Source organism: Zeus faber (assembly GCF_960531495.2).
Source record: "Zeus faber genome assembly, chromosome: 22".
NCBI lineage: Eukaryota > Metazoa > Chordata > Actinopteri > Zeiformes > Zeidae > Zeus > Zeus faber.
In genome coordinates this window covers 19,726,948-19,752,623 of record NC_137209.1, presented here as the reverse complement: position 1 = coordinate 19,752,623, position 25,676 = coordinate 19,726,948, and the positions used below count along the sequence as shown (strand labels likewise).

The 25,676-nt window shown below is 46.1% G+C and overlaps 1 protein-coding gene across 1 annotated transcript in view; it reads left to right on the top strand.

Annotated features, from left to right (window-relative positions):
• The window catches only part of LOC307247444 (phospholipid-transporting ATPase ABCA1), a gene marked incomplete at both ends in the record, with an annotated part of 207,431 nt that extends 186,872 nt beyond the window's left edge, over window positions 1–20,559 (top strand). Inside the window, 3 exons of the mRNA XM_080023597.1 lie at window positions 1,742–1,834; window positions 10,358–10,601; window positions 20,434–20,559. Coding sequence (XP_079879723.1) covers window positions 1,742–1,834; window positions 10,358–10,601; window positions 20,434–20,559 — 463 coding nt within the window. The remainder of the gene's footprint in view (window positions 1–1,741; window positions 1,835–10,357; window positions 10,602–20,433) is intronic.
• Window positions 20,560–25,676: the final 5,117 nt, after the last annotated feature.

Here is a 25,676-nt window from a genome sequence, read left to right as displayed (position 1 = left end):
TCCCCGCACATTCTGCAACATTTATTGCCGACGTATACGAGGCGCTGACCTCGGGACTCCCTTCCCTGCATGTTGCCGACCGCTCGCCCGATCAGAGCGGGAGGGAAAGCCTGCGTCCTGGATGTGGAAAAATTTGGAACATGTAAAAGATCTAATCTTTGAAATGTGCTGAAGGGTCTGACCCCTTTCTGTCACTCACTTTGACGACTGAGAGCTGAGAACATCCAAAATACTGATGAAGTTATAGACCCAGCCAGCCACCGCGTTATTATTATTATTTTAATTATAATTACTTTTATTATTGTTATTGTTATTATTGTTGTTGTTATTGCTGTTATTATTATTATTATTAGTAGTATTACTATTACATTACATTACATTTAGTCATTTAGCAGACGCTTTTATCCAAAGCGACTTACAATTGTTCAAACACCGACGGACGCAGCCATCAGGAGCAATTAGGGGTTAAGTGTCTTGCTCAAGGACACTACAGCATGCTAGCAGGAGGAGCCTGGGATCGAACCAGCAACCTTTAGACCACTAGACCACCAGCTCTACCGCCTGAGCTACCATCCCCATATTATCCCCCCTATTATCCAACATTGTCTCATTGAGTGTCTTCTAGCTCCTTAAGTGTCTCCTAGAGTTTCTCCTAGCCTATTGTCTCCTAGTTTGTATTGTGTCCTAGCTCCTAGACTGTCTGCTAGAGTGTCCCCCAGCTCCTAGATTGTCCCCTAGAGTTTCTCCTAGCCTATTGTCTCCCAGCTCTTATTGTCTCCTAGCTCCTAGATTGTCTCCTCGAGTGACTCCTAGCTCCTAGAGTTTCTCCTAGCCTAGTTTATCCTACTTCTTAGTGTCTCCTAGCTCCTAGACCGTATCCTCCGAGACTGTTTCCTAGAGTTTCTCCGAGCCTAGTGTCTCCTAGTTCTTAGTGTCTCCTCGCTCCTAGATTGTCTCCTAGATGGTCTCCCAGTTCTTAAAGTGTCTCTTAGATTGTCTCCTTGAGTGTCTTCTAGTTACTTGAGTGCCTCCTAGCTTCTAGATTGTCTCCTAGAGTTTCTCCTAGCCAAGTATATCCTACTTCTTAGTGGCTCCTAGACTGTATCCTAGAGTGTATCCTAGCTCCTAGAGTTTCTCCTAGCCTAGTTTGTCTCCTCGCTCCTAGATTGTCTCCTAAAGTGTCTCCTAGGTCTTAGATTGTCTGCTAGAGTTTCTCCTAGCCTAGTGTCTAGGCTAGTGCCTAGTTCTTATTGTCTCCTAGCTCCTAGACGGCCTTCTAGATTGTCTCCTAGAGTTTCTCCTAGCTGAGTATATCCTACTTCTTAGTGTCTCCTAGCTCATAGACTGTATCTCTAGAGTGTCTCCTCGCTCCTAGATTGTCTCCTAAAGTGTCTTCTAGGTCCTAGATTGTCTTCTAAAGTGTCCCCTAGCTCTTAGTTTGTCTCCTAAAGTGTCCCCTAGCTCTTAGATTGTCTCCTAGAGTTTCTCCGAGCCTAGTGTCTCCTAGTTCTTAGTGTCTCCTCGCTCCTAGATTGTCTCCTAAAGTGTCTTCTAGGTCCCAGATTGTCTATTGTCTAGGTCCCAGACACTACTGTCTTGCTCCTAGACGGTCTTCTAGAGTGTCTCCTCGCTCTTATTGTCTCCTAGTTCTCCCCCACATTGTTCTTTTTTTTGTTTTAACTCTGTAATAATAATGTAATAATGTCTGTAATAATGAATTCCATCCCCCTCTTTTGGGCAGCATGGAGGAGTGTGAGGCGCTGTGCACGCGCATGGCCATCATGGTGAACGGACGCTTCCAGTGCCTGGGCAGCATCCAGCACCTGAAGAACAGGTCAGTGCCATTTTGAATTCATGAAAGCGAAGGCAAACGCAGAAGGGGAGCAGAGGTAACGTTTAAAAGCCTTTCGAATGGAGGGAAGAGGCGGAGAATTCAATCCCAAAAGTAATGATGTGTTAGTGGTTTGATAGATTAGCTTATACAGTATGCTTATCCAACCGTTGTTATTCAAATAGAGCAGAGAAAAATGAATTTGATTTTGAATGCGGGGAACATTCCTGTAGAACGAATCAGGTTTGTTCGTGACGAACGAATCGTTTGCGAGTCCTGCATGAATAAGCACGGTTCTACGTGTCTTGTCACGTTATTTTCGTTTAGAAACTGTCACGTTGCAGGAAGAAAGTTTGGAAACACAGAGTTAGTCACAACTTCGTCTTCAGCGGTCCCATTCTTTTACCCTTCCGCCCTTCCCGACCCATAAACTGTATCTCTGGCACCTGGGTCCTAAAGCCTTCATAGCGGCCTTTAAAGGCTCTTAATACATTTTCTTTGCTTTTCCAACCTCCCCCTGACCTTATCCCCCTCCCTCCGCTCGCTGATATTCCTCTGACATTTGCTCAAGGCCTTTACGACGCTTTACGCCCGGAGCCCGCCATCCCACCTGCTACGTTTGCTTCCGTCTGCTGACATTAGCACTGCCCCGCCGTGCGATCTGGCAAAGGGGAAGGACAGTGCACACACATGCACGTGCACACTCATGGCAGGTGGAGTTGTTGGTACAATCGATAGACTGTGTTGATGGGTGGAGTCATGCTGATGTGGTTAGAGGAAGGTTGGGGAGAGTGTCAAGGGTATGTCCTGTCAACAAGCTAACATATCAGTCATTTCAGAGAATAGGGCTTTGAAGTTTAGGTGGGTGAAGAAGATGGATGGTGTAGAGGGGCAGGATACGGGGACCTGGTAAAGTGATGGGGTAAATGGCCAGGGTAGAGGCTCATGGTAGAGAGTGTGGTAGAGGGACATGGTAAATGGATGTGGTAGAGGGATCTGGTAGAGACCTGATAAAGGGATGCGTTGAGGCACGTAGTAGAGGTACGTGGTAGAGGGACCTGGTAGAGATCTGTTTAAGGATGCGTTAGAAGGATGGGTTAGAGGGACGTCATAAAGAGTTGAGGAACTTTAGAGGGACTGAGTTGAGGGACATGGTGGAGGGATGTGCTGGAGGAACTTGTTAGAGGGTCCGGGTAGAGGGATGTGATAGATGGATTGGGTAGAGGGACTTGGTATAAACACCTTGTAGAGGATAGAAGGATCTGGTTAAGGGAGGACGTGGTACAGGCACATGGTAGCGGGACCTATTATAGAGACATGTAAGAGGTACAGGGTAGCGGGACCTAGAAGAGGGACATGCTATAGGTACAGGGTAGGGGGACCTAGTAAAGAGACATGCTATAGGTCCAAGGTAGGAGGGCCTGGTCGAGGGACCGAGTAGAGAGACATGCTAGAGGCTCAGGGGAGAGGGACGTGGTGGAGAGACATGCTAGAGGTACGGGGTGGAGAGACCTGGTAGATGTACACGCTAGAGGGACCTAGTAGAGACATGTGGGAGGGATGTGGTCATAGGATATGCTAGAGAGACCTGTTTGAGGGACGACATGGTTGAGGGACACGGTAGAGTGGCCCTGTAGAGGGACGTGGTAAGGGGATCTAGTGGAATGACGTGGTAGAGGGACCTAGTAGAGGGACATCGTTAAGGGGCACAGATGAGGGATGTGGTCGAGGGAGAACCTGGTTTTAACGACGGGAACGGCAATCAGCGCATTGTTTATCTTCCGGACTGGGGACACGTGTTCCCCTTGTTCAGCAGACGAGCGGGATCCTCCCCTTCAGCCTCACAGCGAGTGACAAGCAGTTGGACGAGCCCCATGCCACATTTTAAATTCAATTTCTTGGACGCGACACTAAATTTAGCGCTCGCCCGGACGGCTGCGTGCGACAGAGCGGAGGTGAGGACGCTCTGGCGCTTGCCCCTCACCGTGCGCTGAATGCCCCATGCTTAATGGCTGCTGAGCGCTGGAATTAATGTTTTCGCCAGGTGTGGGACCCCGCTAATGACTGAAAAGGCAATTAAGCCGCCCCCCCCCCCGCTCTGCTTTCCTAAACACGCTGTGATGTGTGTTTTAGATGCACCCACACACACACTAGTGTGTACGGTGCCATTACAACATTTTGGGTCCTAAGCTCTACAGGTGCCGGTTGCACTTTCATGCAGTGGTAAGAGAAGAAGATCTGATGAGTTTGGAAGATGGAGGATGAGAAGAAGAGATGAGACAATATGAAGAACATTAAATAAAAAAAGACGAGGTATGAGAATCCATGAAGGAGAAGAAGGGACGATAAGAAGACATGAAGGAGAAGATTAGCCAAGAGGATGTGATCAAGATAAGAGGAGAAGATAAGATGGGAGGCGGAGATATGAAGAAGGTGAGTGAAGAGGATCTGGAGGAGATGAGATGAGAGGAATAGAAATTGGAAGATAGAAAGTAGAAGACAAGATAAGGAGATGAGAGGATGTGTATAAAAGGAGGATGAGATATGGAGGTGAGAGGATCCTTAATTGACCCTCAGGATCGCGGTGGAGCCGCGGCCGTCCTGTGAATCGGGTCGGGTGGAGCCATTCCGTCTTCCCCTCTTCCTCCACCCTTCCTCCCCCCCCTCCCTGTTTTTCAACATCGACCCCCAATCCCTCCATCCACCCGTCCTCACCGCTCCCCCTCTCCCAGAAATCGGGCTCCCCCTCCCCCTCGGCTCCGCCGTGACCTCCATGTCTGCACCACCTGGCCGCCACCCTCCCCTTTCCAATCTAACAAGCCGGCCCCCCCGCATATCCATCACCCCGCAAACAAGCCGAAATTTGAACCCCCCCCCACGCATTAGAGGGAGACGTGGGAGGTTTTGTGGGCGGACAAATACGATCTAGGATGGGGCGCCCCCCTTTTAAGAAGCTCCTCAATTAACCCGTCCCGCCGCTGCTTGGGCGCTTTACGAGCCACTCCCTTCCTCTCGCTTATATGGGGCACTCCAGATCAAGCGCTCGGTCTTAAACCAGCTTCAAGAAGAACAGAATTCAATAAAAGGTGGCCGCTGACTAAGGAGTCCCACCCGTGGTCCTGGAGGCTCCCCGGTGTGCCGTCATGTACGTATGCACAAAGGAAAGTCAAATCAAGTCGTGGTACCGATAGAAAGCCGCACCAGGGCTCCCCTCGTCACCCGGGCAGCACGGAAAAGGGACGGGCGGGAGCTCAGACAGCCGACGCAGGGTTTTTATTCATATATATATATATATGTATATATAAAGTATACGTATATATCATTTTTTACGGATTGATATCATTCATACCTACCTTGTAAGCACGCGTCCTTTTTACTCTTTGCTTAAATGTGGGAGTGCCATAAAAAGTCGGAGGGGCTGAAGTGCCTTTAATGCATTAAGGTAATGCACGGGAGAGGGTTTTTACAAGAGCGCCCCCGTCTAAAAGTTTTGGATCAATTCCCCTTGAAGTTTGGCTTTGAAGAGCCCCAATAAATCCCCCTTCCCGCTCGCTCAGCCGCGGCGCTGTGATAGCCGCGGCGCTGTGATAGCCGGGCGCTTTAGCGCCGTCAAGTCGAGCGTCGCCGGAGGAGGAGATGGATGGAGAAATAATACTCTGAGCGGTTTACAACGCGTCGGCCGCGTGTCTGTAATTAAAACGTCTCGGGGCGCTGGCGGGCGCAGATGGCGGAGGCGTGCCTGGGTTTCCCGAGGGTTTTTTGCTGGGGATCCATTCATCTATCCCGCTCCCGACGCTCTCCTTGTCCCTGGGATTTGGGCTGTTCATCGTCCAAAAAAAAAAAAAAGCCCCAAACATCCGAGGAGCCAGGGAAGTCTTTCTGTCCGGCCAAAGCGTCAGAACCCCCCGGGTAGACCGGTGAGTTCACACTGGGTCGAATAACGAACAGTTTGACACCGAAAACCCCCTCAACGGCCAAGGAACTAGCGTGGTATTTCCAAGGGCCCCCTCTCCGGCCAAAGCATCAGCCCCCCCCCCCCCCGGTCAAATACGTAGTTCGGCAAGTTCAGCAAGCAGTTGGACCTCCCCGGGGCCGGCGCGGACAGGGAACGGCGACAGCCTCTCCCCATCCCGTGGCCTTCTGAATGATTTGTGTTCCAATGTACTCCAAGCAAGTCACCCGGCGGGGGAGGTGTTGGTTGAGTGGCTCAAAGACTGGAAAGCTCACAGGGGCGAGCCGTATCTCCAGTCAGCGCCTCCCCCCCCCCCCCCAAAGCGATCTGTCGCGCCAATCCTCCCACGTAATCGTGAATCAAACTCCGGCCCGTTTTGTTGCGTCCGCCGGCGCGGCGTCTCCGGATGCAAAGGATCCTCTGCTCAAAAGTGGAAACGCTAATGAACTCTTACAAGTAAACAATTACCCAATCGAGATCAGAGGCGACTCAAGCGGACCCGAGCGTTTCTTGCGACTTTCAAAGCCACGGTTTTACGTTCTCTCTTTTTTTTGAGCCGTTCCAGGCGGGCAGCGCACGGAGAGATGAGAAAACGTTGGGTTTTTTTTCGTTTTTTTTGAGGGGGCGGCGGTTTTGGCGGGTAACAAAGAGACAGAGTATGATGATGAATACGAATGGAAGACATAGTGTTTGCTGTGTCGCCTACAGCCACTGTGAAAATGGCAAAGAAAGACTGTGCGAATGCGAGGAATGTAATTGACCAGGCCCTCGTAATGTTCCAGACAAGCAGCATTTGATTAGCAGATGTACGCCTCCAACCATTCCCCTCCAATGCTTCCTGGACTTATCGGATCTTTGTATAAAACAAAGTTTCTGCGTCTCCTCGCCTGAGCAGTGTCAAGTTGCAGGAGGGCCAGGAGGCTCACACGATGTGATTGTGCGAGCCGTCTTCCCCCCGGTTTGGGTGACAAATTGGACTTGCCGCGCTCGCTGTCAGGGAACGACTGCAGTAATGCTGTAGAAGGTGTCACACGCTACCAGACATTCGTATGAGGCAACATCTTCTGGTCTTACTGTATATCCAGGGGCTCAATCGGGCGTGGACGTGGTCCAGGTTAAATGGGAACAGTATCTAAGGGGTTTTCTTGACATGTTTTCCCATCCGGGCCTGCTGGCACGGCTCAAACCAGACGGCTTTTGACTATTAGTGCAATTACGTTACCATCTATACTTCTGGTCATAGATGGATAATTCGATTCCTCTCAGCGCAGCAGGCATGATGATTCCTAGATATTTTTCGAGGAAACTTTCTGCAGCCATTATTCTTTAATTCAAGCTTTTTTTGTAATTTTGGGCGCTATTCACGTCACTGGACCGAGCGAGTCGGATAGATAGACGCTCCAAGCCCAACAGGCGTTATGATTCCTTGTGGGTTTTTTTTTTTATGAAACTTGACATCCACCAGCTGCAGTTAAATTGTTGTTGCGTGTCTATTAGTGCAATTACGGTACTATTTATATCAGTAGATCTAGCTTGATGGATCGATCTATCAAGCCCAACATGCGTTTTTTTGTCTAATTTTTTGCACGGCCATTAGTGTAATTACGTCTCACGTGTAATTTGTGTCATCTGTCATGTGTTCTCGTTGGATAGATGGATTCCTTTGCGCCTCACGTGCATCATGATTACATTGATGTTTTTCCATACGTTTTAACATTTTGTTAAAAAATTCATAGTTTCAATAGGTTCGGTTAAAAAAAAATAAAAAATAAAAAATGCAAATTTGGGTCCACCTCTGATGACCGTTAAGTTTTGTTGTCAGCATCCAAAATTTTAAAAAATAAATTAAAAAAAAGTAATTCCGGCTCCTGTGGCGATGGAGGAAGGCGCCCCAGCTCTCCGCCCGGATCTTTAATTGTCACACTGGGAGCCGGTGTCGAAACGGCGCGACGGACGTTCCCACCAGTCAGTCTAACATTAGGGGATTAATTGGGCAGAAAACAACGGGTCATAAGACGACTAACGACAAAATAACAAGGCGGAGTGTTTTTTGAGCTTGCAGGGACTTGAGCACACGCGGGTGGGGGGGCCGCCTGCTCATTAGTCTCAGCACTCGTACAGCGTCCTGATGGAACAACAACAACATGCTTCCACCAAAGCACTGGGTCCTCTGCTTGTTCAGACCTTCAGTAAATAAGCCTCCGCTCTGTTTGTATTTTATAATGAATTATCCAGGTCCAGAGGATACATAGGTCTGCGCTCAAATATAGATGGAGAACTAGAAATGGATGGATGGATGGATGATGGATGGATGGATGGATGGATGATGGATGATGATGGATGGGTGGATGGATGATTGATGGATGGAAGGATGGATGGATGATGGATGGATGGATGTTTGGATGATGGATGGATGATGGATGGATGGATGTTTGGATGATGGATGGATGATGGATGATGATGGATGGGTGGATGGATGATTGATGGATGGAAGGATGGATGGATGATGGATGGATGATGGATGGATGGATGTTTGGATGATGGATGGATGATGGATGGATGGATGTTTGGATGATGGATGGATGATGGATGGATGATGGATGGATGGTAGAGAGAGATGGAGAGGGAGTTGATCTCTTCCTGGCAGCAGCAGAATCACTCGCCTGGATGGTGCGATCACAACTCTCCCTCCCCTCTCCCTCTCTCTTTCCCTCCTTCCTCCCCCTCGCTCTCTCTCTCCCTCTCTCCCTCCCCCTCTCTTTCTCTCTCTCACTCCCTCTCTCCCTCCTCCCTTCCCTCCTTCCTCCTCTCCTTCTCTCTCTCTCTCTCTCTCTCTCTCTCTCTCTTTCCCTCCTTCCTCCCCCTGGCTCCCTCTCTCTCTCCCTCCCTCTCTCCCTCCTCCCCCTCCCCCCCCTCTCTCCCACTCTTTCTCTCTCTCCCTCCCCCCCTCTCTCCCTCTCTCTTTCCCTCCTTCCTCCCCCCTGGCTCCCTCTCTCCCTCCCTCCCTCTTTTTCTCTCACCCTCCCTCTCTCCCTCCCCTCTCTCTTTCCCTCCTTCCTCCTCTCTCTCCCTCTCCCTCCTCCCCCCTCCCTCTATATCTCTCTTTCTCTCCCTCCCTTATCTCTCTCTCTCTCTCTCTCTCTCCCTCCATCCGTGACTCACCTGATCCTCCGGCTCCGCTGCAACACCGAGCCCTGGACCGGCTGGGGAAATTAAGACCAGTTATACTTCCTCCTCCTTTTGTCTTCTCATTCTCCCTCCCTCTCTCCCTCTTGCTCCCTCTCTCCCTCGCTCCCTCCCTCTCTCCCCCCTCTCTCTATCTCCTTCTCTCCGTCCTCTAATCCAGTGTTACGATATGTCTGAGCCATGGCCGCGTCCCAGGGAGACGAAATGAAGGCGTTCGGTGGCGTCATGTTGTTGCTGTTGTTGTTGTTGCTGTTGTTTCCATGTCCATCTGTGTGTTTGTTCCATGTGTGCGTGCTGTGGAATTTATTCACATTTAAAATGTAGTCGCTCACATCGTACTTTGTGGAATACTCGATTCAGATTGGTCGATAACGCCACGTCAGCGGTGCCTTATGACCGAATGACGGCCGCTGGTCCGTTGATAATGACTCCGATCGAAATGCCCAACGCCCCATTCAGTGTGGAAACGTGCCTTTTTTTAAAAATTATAATTATAGTTTTTTTCTTTTTGTGTGACTGTTTTGTCGCCATTTTGTTGCGGCGTACGCTACGTTGTTGAGGAACTATTGTTCTTAGAAGTGCTTTTAGACTGGACGAGAAAATAGCCGTTTACTAAGCGTGATAACATGCAGCCGGCCGGTCTATATCCCATAATAGCCCCCTGGCTGGGTGATCCGGATCAGGATGTCGCCCCGCTGGCTGCACGTCAACCATAAGCCCTAAGCTTTGAAACTTTGTATTGAAAAGTTTTACGACCGAGGTTTATTAACACTGATATAGTTTTCTATATCCTGCTCCGTCTGCTGTTAGGGAGCAGGTGGTCGACCAGTAATAGAATAAAAATTGCAATAACAAAAAGATTGCAATATAACTTTCAGATTTCCAAAATAATAGATATTGTACAAACAATGAAAACACATCGGGAGATTAATAAGATGCGAGAAACGACAAACAGGAAAATAATTGGCAATGTACAATAAACCCAAAATATGATCCAAAACAAATCTAAAAACAGACCTTTGGTAATAAATGAAGAATAAACGGTAAAATACATCAAAAACAGTTGGCACCATGCAACGAACCTCGGACTGAAGAATGAACAAAGCTAAAAGCAAAGCTACACATTAGAATAGGAAACATTTTGAAAAATTGCCAATAAATTAACACGGAACAATACAATTTTAAAATGCATGAATAAATTGGCCACCTCTGTATCAACAATTCAAACTGTCAAAAATAGTAAACAAAAAATAGTCAATTGATCAAATTTACATGCGTATATACTGTGTGTGTGTATGTGTATGTATATATATATATATATATATATATATATATAAACTGTATATAGAGTGTAAAGTAACGAGGATGTGTCATTCTTCTTCTTGCAGGTTCGGGGATGGCTACAGGGTGTCGGTGCGGGTGGGCGGCGCGCCCCCCAGCCTGGCCCCGGTGGAGGCCTTCGTCCGGGCCACCTTCCCGGGCAGCGTCCTGAAGGAGAAGCACCACAACACGCTCCAGTACCAGCTGCCCTACCGGCAGGGGGCGCTGGCCTGCATCTTCAGCCACTTCACCGGCCGCCAGCAGAGCCTCGCCATCGAGGACTACTCGGTGTCGCAGACCACGCTGGACCAGGTGGGGCCGCTACCCCATGCCGCTCCCCGGCTCTTCTAGCGCTTTTCGGGGGATTTTATCTCAGTGGTTGTTCATGATTTGATTTTAAAGTGGTAATCCATGAGATCGTCCGTGTTGGATTACACGAGCCGTCCCCGAATTTCATTTGAAACCGGAACTTTTTTAGTTTTTGACCTGGCTTTACCCTCGCGTTCTTGCCCACGTTCGATGTTTACATTCAAGTAGTCGGGCCCAGCCACCAACGATTTAAATTATCAGTCATGAGATAAACGATAACTTTTGCATTTGTTGCTCATGTCCCATCGTCGGACTGGAATGGCGGACCCCGCCGCCAACAATTTAAAACGGCGTGTAGGGGAGCACATGAACAACACAAATACATTGAGTCGGTGTTTCTAATGGAGAAAAAGGGTCCAGCACTGTCTGGGATTTCATGAACAAAATAATGTCATGGATTACCACTTTAATACATGAAAACGTTCTTACAATTTGTGCCCGACCTTTCAAAGCATTCATGCGGTGGACCCCGCCACGAACAATTTTAAACAGCATGTCCATCAAACAAAATACATCAAATGGCTGTTTCCTATAAAGTGCGAGCAAAATCAATGCGGGATTAATACCGAATGTGTTATTAAATATAATTATGGGTGGGATCGGCGGACCCCGCCACCAACATTGGAATCGGCTCAATGCTCAGAGCACATGCATAACGCAATACATAGAAAAAAATTCTGAAATAATGACATTTTCGAAATTATATAAATAAATAAATATATGACACCCTAATTAGAGGGTGTTTGCTGTGAACTTTTCCCAAACCTTGCACCTCGAGGTCTGAAATGTCTAACCAACCAAAAAAAATGGCACTTTTTATTTTATGTGATCGTACAAAGCCAAAAGCAAATTGCCATTGAAATACTTCAAAACCATGCAAATGGTTTTTAAAAGTTTGAGTTTAATCAATACACATTAGTTGTAATTACTACTTTATTGTATTTTTTCAGTTAATATACAACTGGAACATTTTGTGATAGATTACTGATCTATATTGTAATGCAAACAACGTAATTGGAACTTTGCAATTCATTTGTCATTAGAATTATTCTAGAAGAACCTGTCAAAACTCAACACTTTCTACTTTTTCATTTAAATCCGCTACGTTTAGCTAAAGGAAACTGTTTATAGATGATGTTTCTTTATAAAAAAAAAGTTTATTTTTTTACTTTAAACCAAACCTTGCTCTTGTTATAACTCACGTTGCTGTGTGTAAGTACATGTGCGGTCTCAGTGACGGCAGGAGACGCTGGGTCTCGTGTGCGTCAGTGATGATGCATTTACGCAGCTTTACCTATTTGCGGTGATTTACGATGGTAGTGGAACTCACGGCATTTCGGTGGTGACTTTATTTCCTCGGATTACATTCTCAAAAAGTTACATTTCCGTGAAGTGCGAAAGACGGTGTGGCATTTCTGTGAGTGATGACCATTGCGCGGCTTCTGTTTTTCCGGCGGCTCGCTGGATCTTGAACGTATCACTCAGTCGTACATTTGAGTGGATTCGACTCGACGCTGACTACTGTTTATCGTATTTTATCGAACAGATCTACAGACATCTACCGGGTAAGAAAGCACATAAATATACACGTTAGCACATAGCTTGTGATGCCGAACCCCTAAAGAGCGACAGTCTACCCTGGACACGGTGCCAATGGACATTCTGAATCAGAACCTGCACATTTATAGTAAACAGTATGTTGACGTCATGAAGCCTTTCACTGTAAACCTCATCTGGTTCATTTTGTTTACGAGTAGTGGCGAGTATGAGTGGTGATGGATATCTGGGGGAAAAGTTGTTCGGTTTTTCACTTACATCTGCTCCGTATGTGGAGCGATTTGGATTACACTTAAATCACAGCATGATTGTGACATACCGGTTTAAACGACACCTCAACCGTGTTCGTAGCTTATGTCATTGTTGTGTTCCAGGTACTTTTAGCCAGGTTGGACATGTTTTGGCAGTAAATGCATTGGACCGTGCCTGCGATATTTGACTATCTGACTGTGTCTGTCACATTTGTTCGGTTTTTCACTCATTTGGATTCGATTTGGATGGAACTTCAACCCAGAGATGTTTGCGACGCACCGGTTCAAACGAGATGTGACCGTGTCTGTAGGTCTGCGATTTCAGAAATCCAAATTTTCCCGGAACAGTATCAATAGCGGGTCCAGCCCGCAGGATTCATCACAGTCACAATATTTTTCTTTGCCCGAGTACATGTTCATACGCCTTTTATTTATTCATGCATTTAACATACTGTAGTTATATTCATTCTATGATGAATCGTACAATTATTGAAATTATGACATTATTTTATTAATACTTATTATTAATTATTATTAATATTATTAATTTTGGTGAGTACATTGCATTATTCTTTCCAAAGCGACTTACAATAAGTCCATTTTTTGGCGATGCAAATTTGTTCTAAATTGTATTGGAGGTATTTAAGTGGTGGTTATTTTCTGAGTAGCACAACATCAAAGTACAGCTAAAATAAAACCAACAGGCTTACAGGTATTTACTTTGATGCTTCTTGTTTTCCTTGTAGGTAGCGATGCAAAATTAAAATCTTATTTTACTCCTCGCTCAGAGTTTCCGTCACCTGAGACCGGGCGGCCTCCAGACGATATTACGTATTAAAAGTCTGAGCCGTGGAAAGTCTTTTAATTTATTATTTAATTTTTACTCTTGGTACAGACTCGTTGGAGTCAAACTCGGTTTAAGGTGGCACAAGGTCACAGGCTCGCCTGCATCCGTTGGGCGGCTGCGGATCTGGGGTTCTCGGCCTGGACCCAAACCCGTCAATATGTCACTCCCTCTAAGCCGATCCCGCCTTCCCATCCAAAGACGGCTTTACACCAAATCCAAAAACAGTCCGACCGCGGGAACCCGAACCCCCTAGCGGCCGCCGCCGTGGTGCGTGTGCCTGCATTTGGCATATGAAATGATGTCGCAGAAAAGCATGCTGAAAACTTTCTTTATATAGTGTTTGCAAATCCCAAAAATATATATTAAAAGCACTCAATTCACTCAGATAAACAGTGTTCGTGAATTTGGTGACACCTACATGTTGACGTTACCGAGTTCAAGCCCAGTTCCAGACCCTTGAGCCGATGCGAAAAAATTTCAACCCGCCCCCGACTTCTACATAGAAATGGCCGTGACTTCTCGCTGGTCATCCTACTTCCCTGATTTTAACCCGTTCCGATGGGGCGTCGGGGGATCCCGAATGTGTCGCAATTCCTTCAGCTATTTGAAATAGCCCAAATGTTCAAGCTTGAACGTCGAAGCTTTTCCCGACCCTCCCGCTTCGCCGTAAGCGCATCCTCTGTGGCCCGGACTGCACCCTTTGGTTCCCAGAACCCGACACGAACCAGTGTTTACCAAATATCGAACATCCCGTGGGGATCCTGATGCGATGTGTGTTTGGCGGTCCGAGCCGAACGTTAGCTCGGAGGCCCGGAACCGGGCGGGGGGGCCAGGACCCCCCAGGACGGGTCAAGAACTGTGACGTGTCCGGCGGTCCGCAGGGAGCTCTGTCTGGATGAGAATCCATCACTTAGTCTCAACAGCCCGCAAGGGTGTGTGTGTGTGTGTGTGTGTGTGTGTGTGTGTGTGTGTGTGTGTGTGTGTGTGTGTGTGTGTGTGTGTGTGTGTGTGTGTGTGTGTGTGTGTGTGTGTGTGTGTGTGTGTGCGTGCGTGCGTGCGTGCGTGCGTGCGTGCGTGCGTGCGTGCGTGCGGGAGGATGTTGTGGTACTCCTGGCGTGTTTGTCTATGAAAGTTTACTTGAGCTCCGTTTGTGGCGGAGATCTGCTCCACCATAAGTAGGGAGGGTTGTCATTGCATTTTGGCTTTTCCGCTAAACACCCTCATAACACTACGTGATAATATGCAGGTCATAAGTTTGACCTTTATCATGATCTCGTAGCATCCACATGCAGACATAACCTGTCAAAATGTCTCAAATGTGTCCTTCATCATGATGTAATAACACACGCATCTTGTAATAACTTGTGAAAATGTCACAAATTTGCCCATTATTATTATTATTGTTGTACAATACAGTACTTTTAATGACTTGCTAAAATATAATTCAGTACATTTGGCCTTTATTATCATGTAATTACACCGTCATTTTAGGATAACTTTCAAGATGTCATAAATTATAATAAAATAAAATATAATACGGTACATTTAGCCTTTATTACAGTATCATGTTTTAAACACCGTCATTTTACAATAACTTGCATCATTTTGTTATAACAGGCAGATTTTGTAAAGCTCGCCCAACTGCCACGAATCTGACCTTTATTTTTATCGGGCGGTAACACCCGCATTTTGTGATAACTTGACAAAATGTCTCAAATTGCACCTTTACTGTTATTATTTCATGTCTGTTACTCCATTCGTGAGAACTCGCCCAAGTCTCATAAATGTGACCTTTGTTTTATGTAATATCGCCCACATTTTGTAGTAACTCGCCAAAATGTCACACATTTCACCTTTTTACGTGTGTATATATATATATATATATATATATATATTTATATATATATATTTTTTTTTTGTTGTTGTTTTTCTTTTTTTCCTGTATGTCAGCCCATGCTAATGAAGCGTCTCTAAGAAGGCCACTTGATCACCATTGTGCAGTGATCAATACTTAGCAGACGAGGGACGGTTAATAAATCATACTTGGAGCAGCAGGTCATGGGGGGCTGGACCGGCCTCGGCGCTGACCCCTCCTAGAGGACCCTCTATATCGATCCGGACCCGAGCGGCCCATGTCGGACCGCGGTTCAGGCGGCTTGGGCTTGAAGGCCTCGGACGTCTCCGTCCGTCGCCGTCGAGCGCGGCCACGTGATTTATTTGCTTTCGTTCAACCCCCACCCCCGATCCCATTGTGTCCCAAGTGGTAAAGAGCAGCGGCGGCAGCGGCAGCAGCAGCCGTCGTTTAGGGAGCACAGAGGTCTTACTCACAACTACAGAACACTTATAGATTTTTAGGTGGTGTTGTGTGTGAAGAGGTTCCCAAAGGTTTTTGTTTAAAGGCCAAGTGAAATTAAAATGCATTCTATATATATATATATATATATATATATATATGGTGTTTTGAAGCTTCCATAGAAACTTATAGGGCTTCCTATGAGTTGTCGTCTTTTGTGAGCTTCGTCTTAAGTGAACTTATATATATGTATTTGTGTGTGTGTGTGTGTGTGTGTGTGTGTGTGTGTGTGTGTGTGTGTGTGCGTAAAAATATATATATATACAGTGGTACCTCGACTTACGACTGCATCTACTGACGACTAATCCAAGGTACGAGCAGCGATAGTCACGAAAATTTGCATCGACTTACGACCGACTGCTCCAAGATACGAACGTGGAAATTTGCAGTTGGCGCGTCGGCAGCCAGTCAGCAGCCAGTCAGTCAGCAGTCAGTCAGCAGCCAGTCAGTCAGCAGTCAGTCAGCAGTCGGCCAGTCAGCGGCCAGTCAGCGGCCAGTCAGCGGCCAGTGAGCGGTAAGTCAGCAGCCAGTGAGCAGCCAGCCAGTCAGTCAGCAGCCAGTCAGTCAGCAGCCAGTGAGCAGCCAGTCAGTCAGCAGCCAGTCAGCAGTCAGTCAGCGGGGGGCCTACATGGTGTGTGCACGTAGCTCGTGGCTTATGGATATTTTTTTTAATATTTGCTGTGTATTTTGTTTATTTTCACCCTTCATGATGACATCATTCATATGGAAAACTTGCTTCCACATACGACTGTTTTAACATACGACCGTTCTTATAGAACTAATTACAGTGGTAAGTCCAGGTACCACTGTACATATATATATTCTCATAATATTGTATTCCATGTGTGATGGCGGTTAGGAGTGCACCATGTGAGTGGCGGATGATGATGATTCAAACAGTACAGAGGACCGAGCGTGACAGCGTGGAACGCACCGTCCCAGACAGTTCGTCTCCATAGCGACGCCTGCTTTTCTCTCGTCACTCAGACAAAGTGACGGCAGCTTGAGCCGAGATTCCATTTTCAAAAGAAGGACTTTTTTAATTATTAAAAGTCGTGACGATGACTCCCAAGATGCTTAGCATTGATGCTAACACAAATTAGCATAAGTCACTTCCTCTGCGTATGAGGAGTAAAGGAGGCCGGGGTTGGTTGGCCCACTTTTCACTCTCTGCTGTATTTCTCTGGCATAATTCACGTTAGGATATTCTAACCAGCAGCAAACGAAAGGATAAGGTCTCAGCTACGAATAAACATGTTTAAATGTACACAAAATGTTTTCCAAAATTAGTTGATGCGTGATTAATGTCATGTTGTGCATTTGTGCCAACCAGGTCCATCACAGGGTTGGTTGGCACACGTTGTGGGGATGTTTGGCACACGTGGGGTTGTTTGGCACACGTTGTGGGGTTGGTTGGCACACATTACTGGTTTGGTTGGCACACATTACTGGTTTGGTTGGCACACGTTACTGGGTTGGTTGGCACACGTTACTGGGTTGGTTGGCACACGTTACTGGGTTGGTTGGCACATGTTACTGGTTTGGTTGGCACACGTTACTGGGTTGGTTGGCACACGTTACTGGGTTGGTTGGCACACGTTACTGGGTTGGTTGGCACACGTTACTGGTTTGGTTGGCACAGGTTACTGGGTTGGTTGGCACACGTTACAGGGTTGTTTGGCACACGTTACAGGGTTGTTTGGCACACGTTACTGGGTTGTTTGGCACAATGTTAAAATATGTGAATGTTACAAAAAATACAAAAAATGAAGCAACCAACAGAAACAATTTGTACATTTAATTCAAACAAGAACCAGAAAACACAAACATTCAGTAGCATGTCGCCCTTTTTCAAGGCAGACAACGTTCTTAAGCAATTCAGCAGTAGGAATGTCAAATGCATTTTTCCATGGACCAGTCACAATAATAATAATTAGCTAACAATATAAACATTGTTTTAATTAGTACATTCATGGACAAAGGTGTGTCGTGCCAACCAGCTCTGCTCTTCGATCCGGACTTTGTGACGAAATGCTGTCAGCCGCCGTCGTAGACGACCTTCACATCTCATATCAGCATGCAGCTGATTCCTGTCTATTAACTAGAAGTCACTCATTTCCAGTCACCAGCGTTCTGTGAAACCTTTAGTCCACAGACCTCTTCTTACTTTCAGTGCTATCAGACTGAGATCAGGGACCAGGACCAGAGAGAAGCTGTGCGCCAGCCAACCGTCGTTTCCAACCAGCCCCGGTAAACTTTTGTACCCTTGTCGCCGCTCCGATCGCTTGGTTGTGATATTCACATTTACCCGCGGAGGCTTCTCACATTTGCTGCGCGTGTCATCTTATTAAAGCCATCTCGACGCAGTCTCCTCTGTCCTGACTGGGTGTGAACCGTCGATTCAGAGCTTTAGAATTTATTGAATTACATTACATTTAGCAGACGCTTTTATGCAAAGCGACTTACAATTATTCAAACACCAATGGGCCATTTATTGATCATCTTCAGTCGAGGTTTGTTGTAGATTTCTTTCCGTCTTCTTTCCTCTATGTCTGTCTGTCTGTCGGTTGCTCATCTGAGCGGCGTTCTCATGGCACAGACGACGGGGTAGCAGACACACCCGTTTGTTGTGGAGAGGGGGCTAGGTGGAACAAGCCCAGCAGAGCCCAGGTGCAGACGCGTCGCGACAGGGGCTTCTCCCCTGGGTGTGAGTGTGGGGACGGGGGTTTTACCTGTCGCTCGTTGGACCAACCAACGAGCGACAGGTGTGCGGCCACTCTGATCCTGGGCCCTGACCCAGGACAGGTGTGGCCGCTCAAACCACACCCTCCCCACACCGCAATCTGTCTGTCGGTATCTATATCTATCTGTCTGTCTGTCTCTGTCAGTCTGTATCTATCTGTCTGTCTGTCGATCCATCTATTGAAAATAAATGCCCAGTTCCAATTTAAAATAATACTGAAGTAAGTAACTACATCAAACTGTTGAATTAATCCATCTCGTTCATTTAGTCTCAGTTAGAAAGTGAATTCATTTCTTTGAGTTGATTTAAAAGTGTGTTTTAAAAAGGAAGGGATCCCTGACAATCCCTGTGCTTCGTCTGTAAAAAGGAGCTTGGTGATATATAAATATAAAAATCCCCTGGGAAGGGGCGAGAGAGGGGTTTTTTTGTTTTGATTTTTATTTTTTTTTATAGAAACAATAAAGAACCTTTATTGCGTTGCTCTTTCTCCTTTTTTACCGTTTTGCTGAAACAGTAAAAGTGAAAGTTGTCGGCGGCCCAACGTCGACTCGCGTTTATTGTTTATTAGCATCAGCGCCCATTTGCTTCACCAACAGTGATTGTTCGGAACAAGTCACTCGACAGGGACTGGCTAATGGAGCAGGCGGGGGACGGCCGCAGTGCCGCGCTTCGACTTTTGCTTTCATTCTTATTTTATAATGCATCAGAGAATATATTAAAGCGGAGAAGCGCTGCGTTTCGCCGGTTTATACCCTCCTTGGTATTTTGAGTAAAAGCGTCTCGCCACATCGTACAGGGGAAAAGAGAAAAAGAACAAAAAGCATTCCCGATTCTACGTATTTTTTTTTTCTGTTTACAACGCGGTGTAAGATAAAAACGAGAGCTTTGTGGGAGACACCGTGGAGGGGGTCTACGCTGACTTTAAAACAGGCGCGAGGGATGAATGGACACGGGGAGCTGATCTTTAGTTTTTGAGATGTACATATATATTTATATATCACATTTTTTTTATTTCCCTCGCCATGTTCACAGCTGAAACCAAGACATTTTATTATCTCTCTCTCTCTCTCTCTCTCTCTCTCTCTCTCTGTGAGGAGAGAGTCTAAAATCCTTTTTTGTCAGTTTAGGATAACATTTAGGACTTTTCCATTTTCTTTCTCTAATATTAGGCCTTCAAAGTCACCGGATGGTCAAACATGTGAATGTGCGAGGCCTTCATTTAGTAATTTTCTCAGGTTTTATTTACGCACATATTTCTTCTTGTCAAAATCAGGCAAGGTCTTCTGCGTCAGAGTCAACATTTCCGATGTTACAAAAGCTCACGTCCACTGCTGGGACCCAGAGCTTGGGGGACGGTTTGTGCCAAAATCTGTTTTGAAATTTTGTCGAAATTTCTCTTAAAATGGTTTTTCGAAAAATATTGAATTGAACTCTGATACCTGCACGAATCCTGTTTTGGGGTTTACAGAAACATGTTTCCTGACTGTATTTGGGACAAAACCCTTTGGACATGACTGAAGTTGCTGAAAATTGGCAGCCGACTATTTCTGTTCGTTTCTATGGATACGGTCTCTAAACAACCGCTTTGAAACAGGGTTCGGATTTGAACAACCAAGATAAGATTAGGGGTCAGAGATAAGTCACGACACAGCCGTAAATGTAGGATTTGCTTCTGTAATAGCAAAATATACGTTTTTGTTTCCCGATTGTTAGGACGAGCACAAAATGTAGGATTTCATTTCTACGATCAGGCCCCAGAATTCCAAATCCATTCCGTACTCAATTGGAATTTTAACCGGGTGCACAGATACAAACACAACACAAAACACGTAAAAATCAAATTAGAAAATGACGTGTCAGCGGGACCAGGAGGTCATTCCAAGGTCGCCTTCTCGCCACGCCACTCGAACTGACCAAAACCCCAAAAATATGGACCAATCCAAAAATGTGACCTATGACCTCAGGAAAAATGGGCGGGGACTCACTGGACTTACAGCCGCCTCCCTTGTTTCGGGTCCCCCCAGGTCTTCGTGAACTTCGCGAGGCAGCAGCAGGACGGGGACCCCGGGGCCCACGACAACGCGGTGGACACCTCGGACGAGCCGGCCCGGCGGTCGCTGACGCCGTCGCAAGAGGAGCACAGGGTTTAGGTGGCGGGCCCCCGCCGCGCCCCGGGGCCTTTTCACAGCGCAGCGCCCGACACACGTCCCCGCCTCCGGCCTTGAGACTCACAGATTGACCAGCACTCGATCCCGGGCGGCGCCGAGTATTCCCACCGCTCGGGTGCGAAGTGACTGGGTGAGCGAAGTGAGTTCCATGTTTAGTGATAAAACATTTATTTTTCAAAGACACCAAATTGACTCCGTTCTCGACCTTCACCTTTTTCCGCCGCCGGTGACGACGCGACGCGACGCGACGAGCGAGCAACAAAACAGGGCTCTTGTTTGAGCTGGCAGCCAGGGCTATAGTCATGCAACGTTAATGTGAATGTTCTGCTACTGTGTACCTGGATTTTAGTTGATTTTCAAATATGCTGACACCTTGTACTTGAGAGAAGACGCACCACCGTAGCGTTGAGGTCGGGGAAAGCAAAGTCACCCAGGTCATATTTTGTGTCCCTGCGTAATTCTCTGTGAAAAGACGGAAGCCTCGCTGCAAACGGAATGACAAAACGATGTGTCCAAAAAAAAAAAAAAGCGTAAAAAAATGTTCAATGTTCGATTATATTTAAAAATCCAAAAAAGTGACCTATCGGCAGGATTCGGATCCTTCCGGTCTTTCGAACCTAAGGTGGCACAAGGATTATTAGTCCGCGTCAACGCACCGGAATTGGGTTTTGCGAGCGCGAGCCCCGTTTCCCCCTGGTGCTCCAGCTCTTCGTACAATACTCACGTCTGCAAAACTGTTTTCCCATCTGGCCTCATCACCTCCCCCGATCAAAGGGAAGGTCGGGATTAAATCTTTGGCTTTGGTGGGCGTGGCCTCCGCCCGCGTCTTAACTGCACTTATGTCAAGAAAACGTCTTACGTCAGACTGGCGGGTTCAATGCCCGGCCGTTTTCACCGCCGCTCGGGTCAAATGTTTTTTACCCTCCATTCCAATCCGAGGCGCTGATTTACCGCGCCTGCTCCCGGACGCGGGGCGGGCGCCGCCGGTCTTCCTCCGGAGCGGACGCCCCGGCTAATGGAAGCCCGCGGGGGACAAAGCGGCCGTCGCCTGCGCCCTCCCGTTCGGCATTTAGCCGAGTGGACGCCGTCTCCGACGCCTAATGGACACTTTGCTCCGCCGGATGAATCTCATTTTCCTGTCAAGGGGGGGGGGGGGATAAAAAAATAAAAAGCCACCCCCGTCCCGCCGCTTTGTTGCTTTCTCGTGGCGCTTCACCTGGTCCCCGCCCGTCATTCAAAGCGACGGGCGACGTCCGCGGCGTCTTGTTTTTCTGGGGGGGGTCTGGATCTGAAGAACGTGCTCGGCGCGCGGGATCCGCGGACCGGACGGCACGGTTGCTGCCACTGAAAGGCTCCCGCCAGTGGCACTCAAATGTTTGCGCTTTTCTCCGACGGCGTCCCAAGGCAAGTTCACACGGGCTCGTGTGCACTGAAGCCAGGTATCGAACCGCATTTTAGAACTACGGAATAGAATTCTGGGAAATTTATTTCGAAATAAAATGAATTCGATACACACACATAGATATAGAAACAAACAGGCTAAAACTATTAGTGTGTGTGTGTGTGTGTGTGTGTGTGTGTGTAAAAAATAATGATAAAATAAAAAAAATAAAGTGATATAAAATATAAATATATATATATATATATATATATTTATTTCTTAATCATCTTCAGCTTTATTAAACATTAAAGTGGAAATCCATCAGATTGCCAGTTTTCCCAGAATTCCGTTCATAACGCAATGCCCCCCCCCCCCCCTCAAACATCCGGTTTTCCCCTCCTCTCATTTTCCGTGTCCACAGTTTTCTGACCACAACTCGTTCTTTCTGACCCAACCACCAGCAAATGGGAAACGGCAGATACAGGACACTCTTGAATGGTTCTTTTATATGAAGTGTGAGATTTTTGGGGAAAAAAGAGAAATGGGGGAAAAAAAAGTCCAGATTTTTCCCTTTTATTATTTTTTTTTAAACCCCCCTTTCTCCTCCTCCGGTCCGGGAAGGAGGGAGCGCCTCTGGCGATGTGGAACTACACAGGAGATAAAACTCAGGTCTGCTCTGATCTTCTACACCTGTTCCTTACCTCCTCTCCTCAAATATAAAAATAAAACACAGACGAAACAAAATGGAGCTTCAGGAGAGAGTAGCCCGCGCGTCAGATCCTCGGTTCTTTTGCTCGTTTTAAGGCACTACTCCAGTTTTTGGGGAAATTTCCCAGGGAGCTCGGCTAGTTGAACCCCTCTGCAGCCATGCATTGAGCTAACCCAGTTAGCATTCGGCCCGCCCGCCGACGCACAGGGACCAAATTGATAATGATGTTCTCGTCTGAATCTGTGTGAGATGGACGGAAAGTCAATTTCCACAAAAAACGCATAGATTCTCGCTGTGATGTATTTTGAGGAGTATTTCCCTTCTCTACAAAAACAATGAAGGGAAGATGTCATGTTTTGTATTTTTTCTAGTTTTTCTTTTGGACAGAATTTACATTGGTGTTGTTTCTGTTCTCTACTCCCACAACAAGTAAAAAGAGAAAAGAAATAAAAATAAATGAATATTATTTAGATTTGGATATTTCCAAATTGATATGTAACAAATATGGTCTTATTTCTTAGGTCATATTTTTTACATATCAATTTGGAAATATCTAAATCTGAATATATATCTTTCCTTCATGTGTTTGATCAAAGTTCCTCAAAGCACATGGGTTCGATAGACATAGCAGAGTAGAAAGTGATTTTTCAGTGTGGCTACTTGTCATTGTGGTGGGAACTCACATATTATTCCCTGGACATTATTCTCTTGTCCCTCAATCTTGGTATTTGTAGGTGGCGTAAAAAAAAAAGTTGTTTCACAGTCTTTGAAAAAGTCCTATAGACTAGAGCTAGCACTATCTAGACATTTTAGTTGCAAATGAATTAATTATTAATAATAATAGTAATAATAATAATAATAAAAATAAAACTAATAATACATTTTTATTTAATTTGTGTAGCTCTTTTAAGGGTCCAACACACTTTACATCAAATAAAACAGAATAAATCACATACAGTAGTAAAATACAACAACAAACAGATTACGGGAGAAATTGATGTGCAATCTTGCAATTAATTGTGATTTTGTCGATTTTATGCCACTACTAATAAACATCCACCTCATGAGGAAGAGCGGGCATTGGTATTGATTATTGGAATGTAATTTTGTGTTGGGTTTTTTAACCTTTATTTTACCAGGGGCGAGACCAGGCCATGGAAGCAGCAGACAAAGTTACATCAAAACATAACTCATAAAAAACAAAGACACCTCGAAAGTGGAATTCTCGCAGTAAAACAATTACAAACATCAGCTTCGTTACCCGGAATTATTGTTTTAGAACAACAATTTGTACCACTTCATGGCTTCAGGGCTTTCTGGGGCCCGGCCGCTAGGGGCCCATGGAGGGATTTGGGGAGGGCCCATTCGATCCCCGCTCCGCTGCCCGATCAGAGCGAATAAAAAATAATAAAAACAGTTAATAAAATAAAAACTCTGTGTTTCTATTGTAGATGTATTTATTGTCATCCCTTCCCAAGTTGAATGAAACTAAAAAAGCACCGTCTGTAGGGTAACGGGGGACTTACTCGGTCACTCTCTTAAACCCCCGCTGGGCCCAGCCATTTCTGTGGGCGGGACCGGGTGGGCTTGTATGGAGGAATGATTGTATTCAGTAGCAGGTATTCTTATTAGATATAATACAGTATTAGGTAATAGGTATTCTATTGAGTCATTGAGGTTTGATTAGCACATGCTCATACCAGGGGGCTGCAGTCTCCCTCTCCCTGCGTCGTTCTTTGCCCTGAGCCAGTGAGGCGTCGCCATGACGACCAGGTAAAGCCGCTATTATGCTTTTAGCGCCGGTCTATCGACTTTTTATTTGTGTTTTCTCGAATCACCCGTGAAGGCCGATGACCAACTGACGTCTTCTTTGCCGCTGCGCATTCCTGCCGGGCCTCGGTGCCGTCACCCCAGCAGCTGAGCTCCGTACGTGGCCGCTAATTATGTGTCGTGCATTAGCATCGCCATGGAAACCGCCGACAAGGTAGCACTCCTGGAATGTCATCGGCGTGGCGAGCCGCAGCGGGGAAGACGGTGGGTGAGAACAAACAGGACTGAGAGAACTGTGATGCAGCTTTTGGGGAACTTCTGCTGTAGCCACTGAGATGCATTTTTCTCAGGTGACGACTGTGGAACTGAGTCACATAGAAATGAGAATGAAAATAGAGATGGAAGCATATACAGTAGGTGCTGTGATGTCTGAGTCGCCTTCTACCTATCTAAATAACTTAACTTATTACCCATGTTAATATCATGATAACCTAACTTTATCAATTTAACCTTTATTAAACCAGGGGACTCACATTGAGATTAAGAATCTCCATTTCAAGGGAGACTTGGCCACACAAACATTGACATCTGAATGAATCGGCCTCTAATTCTTTCATTTATTTTGAAAGCATCTAACGAGATTAATTTATTGAGTTTCGAGTCATTCTGCAACCTATTCCAAGCCGAAGGTGCAGAATGCGCAAAATGCCCCTTTTTCCAATTTCCGTACGAGCATTTGGGACAGAGAGCATAGAGAAGTCCTGGACAGTGACTGAGAAAGTTCTCTTATGCACGGCTGCACAAGGGGCTTTGTTTTTTTTTAATTCAATAAGAAAACGGAGCAAAATAAATAAATCTACAATAAAAAAAATTAAATAAATAAATAAAATAAAATAAATAAATTAAAAAAGGTTGGCTGTGATCTGACCTGCGGACCACGCCCTCCGCTGTGGAGAGCGATGCTCAGCGTAATGGTACGGTCCACTTAAGGGGTGTCTGAAATCATATTACAAGATTCATCCAGGCGAGAATATGATAAATATATGGTAATGTTTACGATTACAGGTAAGAAGTTTATATTACTGTTTTGACCGCCCCCTCTATGTTTTGACCTGATGATTTTTACCTCTTTTCGGGGGGTCCAAGTCTTAATTTGAACTATGTTCACTTCCCTCAAGAATGACCACCGAAGTGATATTTCGTGGCCTATTCTTACAGTAGAGTAGGTAAACAACATAG